General features: G+C 38.2%; 1 protein-coding gene across 4 annotated transcripts in view; it reads left to right on the top strand.

The window, feature by feature from the left end:
- Positions 1-7,965, top strand: part of LOC110456027 (E3 ubiquitin-protein ligase Rnf220-like) — an 84,512-nt gene that overhangs the window by 34,454 nt on the left and 42,093 nt on the right. For all 4 annotated transcript variants that reach the window (XR_002463545.1, XM_021506546.1, XM_021506544.1 and 1 more), the window contains one exon: positions 5,779-5,821. Coding sequence is in view for 3 of the 4 variants with exons in the window: in XM_021506546.1 (XP_021362221.1) it covers positions 5,779-5,821 (43 nt within the window). In the remaining variant the exon portion in view is untranslated. The remainder of the gene's footprint in view (positions 1-5,778; positions 5,822-7,965) is intronic.

Here is a 7,965-nt window from a genome sequence, read left to right as displayed (position 1 = left end):
GGGGCAGACCTGAGGTATGGGGGACAGATACTGCTGTAATGTACTGTGGGTGTTGATGATGGGGGGGGGGGTTAGACCTGAGGTATGGGGGACACATACTGTCTTATTAGTAACAATCACCTGACAGCCAGAGAAAGACACTCATCCATATTTGCGGTTAACCAGTGTTCCTAACAAGTTCATTTACAGAATTGGATTGTAATCAAATTTTGAAAAGCTAGAGGTCCTCTAATTCTCCATTTGTCATAGGCTAATTCGATCAGGCGCACACAATCAAATGATTACCGGGCAAGTTACCACTCTAAGTGGTTTATATGTTGGCCTCGACTCGTCGGTTCGCCATGCCTTTTAAGGGCATGCTTTGTTAATTACACTCATGTGATGAGTTTTTCACCAAGTCATATATTACTACAGTTTGACAGAAAGAAATACTTGTTGACAAATTGTTTTGCTAGAAAATTGAGTTACTTCTGCATTTTTTGTGTGTGGACCTAGGTCTCCGCTGTCTGGACGGTCTCTAATGTAGTTATACTCCAAAAAATGGGACTGGGGACAAAAAAAGAAAAATGACATCTAGTTTGAAGCAAACTAATAAACCCTGGAAACTCTATAGACATGGTTGAACTCTGCAAGGAAATGGAGAAGTGGAATAGAAAAGGTGCTTATTTCGATGTCTGTTGTAGATGTATCACCATAAAAGTACTTTGGAAGTAGGTTTTGTATTGGTTATGTTGAAATTGTCTGTCACTCTCCTGTGCCGGAGGAGAGAAAATTGCTATTTTGTTTGCACTCAGTGGCCTGTTATTATGTTGTGTATAGGTTTCTAAATGTTGCTTTGTGACAGAAAGTCATTGTATTATTTACGTCTGTATATTTCACCCACAAAAACTGTAAAATGTCCGACACTGTAGACCATACTAATACATGTAATATTGTATTCATCAACAACAAAAATTCCTATAATGTACTGTTCTGTATATTATCAAAGAATGCTTTCTCAGAAGTTGACTTATCAGAAAACGTCACCTTGCAAAATATAAGACCTTCAACAGAGATTTATATTCATTTGAACATCATTATACTTAAAGACTGCATTTGAGAGTCGCCGAGAACAGTCTGACCTTCTGACCTAATGAAACAAGGTAACATGTGGTTTATTCTTTTATATATTTTTTATGAGATTTTATGATAAACATTTCATCATGAAAATTGAGGTTTTCTGGTAGAGCCAGGCTTTGGACCTGGGACCATTGAGATATAGGTTGGCAGTGCTAGCTGAGTGGTCAGGACTGATGTGAACAGATCTACAAGAGGTCTGTCCCATTCCTGACAAACTGCCTCAAAAACCAGGAGTTTCAATTGCTATTCCATCGGTGCAGGTTGACAACATTTGGAAAAGATAGTAGAATGCTTCTCTTGGCAATGCAGAAGGCCAGAACATCCATAACAACAATGGTAGTAAAGTAATATAGAAATAAGTCAGAATAGCAGAACACTGGTAGTAGCATAATACTGCCACTGAAGGACAGCAATATGATATTTGAGTGGTATACTGCTCTTCTGAGTCTTAATCCTGGACAGAAGGTAAGCAGCACAGCTGTTCCTGTCGTTGGCACCATGGATAAAGAAGGAAGTTCAAGTGTTACATCATGTGCATGCGTTCATACACAGACAGGGCAGTGGGACCACCAAAGGGAGGTTTGTGATTTCTAATTCCTAGTGCCTGGTTCAGACAGGGCAGTGGGGCCACCAAAGGGAGGTTTGGGATTTCTAATTCCTAGTGCCTGGTTCAGACAGGGCAGTGGGGCCACCAAAGGGAGGTTTGGGATTTCTAATTCCTAGTGCCTGGTTCAGACAGGGCAGTGGGGCCACCAAAGGGAGGTTTGGGATTTCTAATTCCTAGTGCCTGGTTCAGACAGGGCAGTGGGGCCACCAAAGGGAGGTTTGGGATTTCTAATTCCTAGTGCCTGGTTCAGACAGGGCAGTGGGGCCACCAAAGGGAGGTTTGGGATTTCTAATTCCTAGTGCCTGGTTCAGACAGGGCAGTGGGGCCACCAAAGAGAGGTTTGGGATTTCTAATTCCTAGTGCCTGGTTTGTTTATGCGGAACAACCAGTTTATCTGTTTTTAAACGTAAAATGTTCAGGTATAAACCCTAGCAGAGCTACAAATGTTAAGCAGGACTTGCAAGGCTTTGTCAAGACTTGGCTGAAGTCAGATTACTAGGTCTGACCGTACATGTATTTCATAAACGAAAAACTCTGGTCCAACTGGTTCCACCGTTTGAATCTCAATAAACGAAAGTGGCCTTATATAATGATGCAAACAAATGGATGACTGGAAGATATACTCAAGTTATGGTAATTATTTCTGATATCAAGTTTGGTTTATAATAAAAAAGATGATTTTTCAAGAATTTACTTTCAATGTAGTTTTCCTTGTTTTGAAGCTCATGGAACACCTTAGAAAATTAAATTTGTTTTTAAATGATGAAATTGGAAATTGCTCCAAAATATTTTAGTATTAATACAGTAGTATACACATACAAAATAACACATGGTACGTATACTGAGTTGTGAATGAAGTTTCTGTTTAACAAAACGTTACACAATAGGTTATATAAGTCTCCTCTTAATTTTTCAAACTTGAAGTACAGAATAAAATTGATAGCAAAACAACAACCTTTTCAAAAACCAAGATATAATCTGAGGTTATTGTCATGAAATTGGAGCCTGGTAAATTCTCTCCAAAAAACAAAACAACAATATTTGATCCCTGCTGTTCGCATTTTAATGTCTCCTGTTTAGACATTTTATTGTCAAGCTTCTAGAAAATGAAATAGCAATGTGTGACACTTTTACAGTTAATACGAAAACTAATTAGAATTTCATGGAGTGAAATGTGAAACAGCTGTAAATATGGCAAAGTGATAATTTTTTGATGATTTCAGATTAGTTTCTGGTCTTTTTTTGCCCCCGCCATAAAATGGGGGAGCATATAGTGTTACCCATGTCCGTCTCGTCCCGTCCCGATTCAATGTAAACACTTGGCAACTTCATTCTTTGACAGATTTTGGTCAAACTTTATACAAAGGTCAAGTATGATTTTACTTCGGACATCATTGTATTTCAGGGATCCAACGGACATCACTGTATTTCAGGGATCCAAGCTCAAGGCCAAGGTCACACTCGCTATATATAGAAAATTGCCCGTCCCGTCCCGTCCCGATTCAATGTAAACACTTAACAACTTCATTCTTTGACAGATTTTGGTCAAACTTTATACAAAGGTCAAGTATGAGTTTACTCCGGACATCATTGTATTTCAGGGATCCAAGGTCAAGGCCAAGGTCACACTTGCTATATATAGAAAATCATCAACTGATTCAATTTAAACACTTAGCAACTTCATTCTTTCATGGATTTTGGTCAAACTTTATGCAAAGGTTAAGTATGAGTATACTTCGGAAATTCTTGTGTTTCAGGGTTCCAAAGTCAAGGTCAAGGTCACTGTTGCTATATATAGAAAATCATCTACTGATTCAATTTAAACACTTCATTCAACTTCATTCAATATTTTATGAAGATGGTAATAACATACAGAAAAAACATGAATATTAAAATCAACTTTAAGTGTAGTACCTTGTGTGTGTGCATGTTTCAGGGTATCAAGATCAAAGTGGTTGTAACTTTTTATAGAACACTGAAACTAATTTCACATGGCAGCGGGGGCATTCATGTCTTACAGACATTTTCTAGTTTCATATACTGTATGTACTTTTCTCTTTTTGGTATGTGAATGACCAAGTGAAAATCTTAATATTTTACCTCGACAAAGTAGATTTTAATAAGATACACAATGTGCCCTTATTACCGGTAATAACAAAAGGATATACATATACTTTTGTACTTTGTTAATAATAACCAATTGAGATTTTTTAGTACTTTACTTTGATATTATCAATTTAGCGGTCCTATTACACACATTGCTTTTGCTGAAATCCAGTAAATGGGAGGGGGAATAGTTCTATATACATGAATAAGGTGAATTCATAAACTGCTACACAGAGAAACAGATATAAGGGGATTCAAACTGAAACTAGATGTCAAATACCTGTCTATTATAAGAATTGGTCAATATCCTTTACAGTCTTCTGTTGGAAATTTGATCTAAATGCAATAAAATGGGTGCATCTAATTGATTAAAGCTGATCGGAGATTATGTGTAGAGGACTAGTGAGCTGTTGTGTCGTACAGGTAGTATTACGGCCGTGCAATATCCGTCTCCCTCTGTATTTTATATTTCACATAAAACCAGGAATATCAATACTTTGTTCTGTGCGATTATCTTTCCCATCTGTCATCGTCCTCGACACTAGCCACTCCAGTTGTATTTGTGTGGCGTTATTGAGTGGTACTTTGATAATTCTGATGATAATACCAAAGTATCTAAACAAAGGCAACTTGATTAAGGCGAAGATTTGTATTGCAAGGATATTCATTATCTTAAATTTATTGCTTTTGTTGGGCACTACTTTCTAGAACTAAATGCAGTTCCAGTCTATGTAAGCAGTTTTATGGTTTTAATGCGATGGAAAGTTTTTGCAAATATTTTGTCCCCTAGCTAGCTTACTGGCCTTTTTAGGATTAATTCAATTTTGTGAAATCAGTACCAAACCACAAGTTTTGATGAATATCAAACTGTGTTACCATAAAATTACCAAAACCAGATTATTTAGTCGTATCAAATCATGTCTCAGATCAGCATCGGACATAACCCAAGTTCTCTCTGGCCCAGTGTAGGCCCACCAGACATCTATCTGTCAAAATGTAAGTCTGGTGTCAGGGCCAGAGGTAACTCGGGCTATGTCACAGACATCTATCTGTGAAAATGTCTAAGTCTGATGTCAGTGACAAAGGAAACCCAGGCCATGTCAGAGACATCTATCTGTCAAAATGTCTAAGTCTGGTGTCTGAGGGCCAGAGGTAACTCGTGCTATGACACAGACATATATCTGTTAAAATGTCTAAGTCTGGTGTCTGAGGGCCAGAGGTAACTCGGGCTATGTCACAGACATATATCTGTTAAAATGTCTAAGTCTGGTGTCAGTGACAGAGGAAACCCAGGCCATGTCAGAGACATCTATCTGTCAAAATGTCTAAGTCTGGTGTCTGAGGGCCAGAGGTAACTCGGCTATGTCACGGACATCTGTCTGTCACAATGTCTTAGTACGGTGTCGGGGCCAGAGGAAACTCAGGCTACACCAGACGTTGATCTGTCAAAATGTCTAAGTCTGGTGTTGGGGCCAGAGGTAACTCGGGCTATGTCACAGACATCTAACTGTCAAAATGTCTAAGTCTGGTGTCAGGGCGAGAGGAAACTCCGGCTTTGTCAGAGACATTTATCTGTCAAAATGTCTAAGTCTGGTGTTGGGGCCAGAGGAAATTGGGCTACACTGAACCATATTCCCCATTCGGTGATTAGTATAAAAACCTGTTCCCTGCAGATAAACGTCAAACTTATGTTCCTTGGTGTGTCTCAAACCACATTTCCTGATGTGGGGTTTAGTATTAAACCATATCTCTTAGCTCAATCACCCCTAAAGACACATTTGAACTCTTCCAATTCAAAGGTTGGAATAGTTCATTATAAAATTTCAGGGGTGAATAAGCTAATCAGTATCTAATTGTATTCCCCAATCTGTATCAAACCATGTTCCCAAATCTGTAATAAAGCTTGTTCTGATCAGTAACAATATGGAACCTTCTTTTCTAAACAGGAGTGGTAGGCGATCAAGGGACACGACTCCACAAGGGCGAAAGGTGAGTACTTTTAACATTTTAAGGACATTTTGATTCACTGGCATATAAAGGTCACTAATTCTATTCCTGGTAAGGTCATATCAAAGAAGGATGCGATACTCCAGTCTCGTGAGGGCAGTATTGATAGGTATATACAGGAGTCTGTCCATTGGAGAGATGGTTCAGGTATATATATAAGAGTCTCTCTATTGGAGAGATATGGGCCTGTGGAACCAGTGTCTCTGGGTCACGAAAACATGTTTAAGCAGTATCGTCCCTGGCTCAACTTTCCATGCATTGCTCCAAAATCAACCAATTATTAAAACAATGCAAAAAGATCATATCTGAATTACCATTTAAAAAAAATATAATTTATTACAACCAAAGGTATTTATTACATGTTCTTTGTTTATTGATTACATAAGATTGAGAAAGTACCACATAGATCTGACTTTTTCTTCCATTAAGATTGAATAGTGTTGTAAAGTAGGACCTGGATTATACATAAACAGTATTACACTGAACTGGAATCCCTACAGCTTGGTGTCCCACTGAACACATACCTCACATATCTGTCTGTTATCAGTTTTCATTACATTTTGATGAACTGTTTATTTATCATAAAATTACGCAATTTAAGATGATTACTTCACAATGACAAGTCGACTAGAGATTATGCTGGCCACTTATCTGTGTAGGGTATCTCTTAAGGAATAAACCACAATACGACGTGGCCATACATCAAAGGAAATGGACCTCTTCGTACACGTTCTGCAGCAACCCACTGCAGCTACTTGGAAAGCAGTGATGAGATTTTTATGTAGGTTTTATTTGATTTTAAAACCTACATGTTGGGATGTGATGTTTTAAGTGTCACAAATAGAAGTTTATAGGTCTACAACAGGTAATTTCACACGGTTTTAGCTGGGTAGGAAGATAGAAATAGAACTGTGGAGGACAACTTTAATCCTACTCAAAACCGTCAAGTTTCATGTCGGTCAGCTTGCCTTGAGGCAGGTAATGATACTGTTGACGATCATCCTATTACACTTTTCAGATCACAAAGAAAAAATGCAGTTTTGAGTTTGGCTTTGAAAAGTTTTGTCAAGTTGTGTCACAACTGGGCTCGTTATTTTATCAGGTTTTGTGTCGTCCTCCGATCTGTTCTGCGGTGTATTTAGTGGTCCTACAGATGTCTGAAACGCGATAGTTTATGGCCTGTTGAAAGTGTTTAGCTTGCCCCTATCCTTCTCCGAGAGTGAGTCAATAGTATTTTGAGAGGATTCCACAACCTGATATGTTTGCTCATTGTTATCAAAGGAGTCTGGTATTTAAACTTCGTCTTTGTCCCCATCATTGTGTAATATCGTCATTATGAATTGTCATATAACAAATTCCGAAATTACAAAAACTAGGCGTTCTTAAGTTTTCGCTGGGAGGTAAAAAAAACTTGCTTGGCAAGTGAGTTAAACTGCAATAAAACCATGTAAAATAATTACGGGAATAGAAACCAGAGTGATGACAGGATTGTGTTTCGGGTACTCTGTAATCCCACCGTGCGAGTTGTCAGTGACGACAGCTTCAACAGTTGCAGCCTAATATGTTGATTGAATTTAAATACAGCCCTGATATGGGGCGGAAATTCAAACCACCTCATAGTGTTACAAGTATGAAGGGGGACCGATGGCCAACATGTGGCGTTACCTTAATTGTACTCTAAGATTCAATCTTGTTCTTTAGGTATCAAAATAGAATTCAGAATTAATTCATTTGAACAAATTTTTTTTCTGGTTCTGAATAGTCTATGGAAATGACCAAGGTTGATTTAAGTGAAATAATTCAGACACCATGTGAATGTAGTAGTGATCTGTCTGCAGAAAAGGAGGACACAAACCTTCACATTGATGTAATGTTACATTTTACAATGTACTACAGTTCAAATTAAAGTCCATAAACTACGGGTCAATTTATACCCTTGTAAAAGATGTTTGATGGTTGAGTCACACTACAGTCTAATGGTTAGTCCATACCCTTGTCTGATGATTGAGTCACACTACAGTCTAATGGTAAGTCAATACCCTTGTTTGATGGTTGAGTCACACTACAGTCTAATGGTTAGTCCATACCCTTGTCTGATGATTGAGTCAGACTACAGTCTAATGGTA

Source organism: Mizuhopecten yessoensis, unplaced genomic scaffold (assembly GCF_002113885.1).
Source record: "Mizuhopecten yessoensis strain PY_sf001 unplaced genomic scaffold, ASM211388v2 scaffold8469, whole genome shotgun sequence".
NCBI lineage: Eukaryota > Metazoa > Mollusca > Bivalvia > Pectinida > Pectinidae > Mizuhopecten > Mizuhopecten yessoensis.
This window is presented reverse-complemented; position numbering and strand designations above follow the sequence as displayed.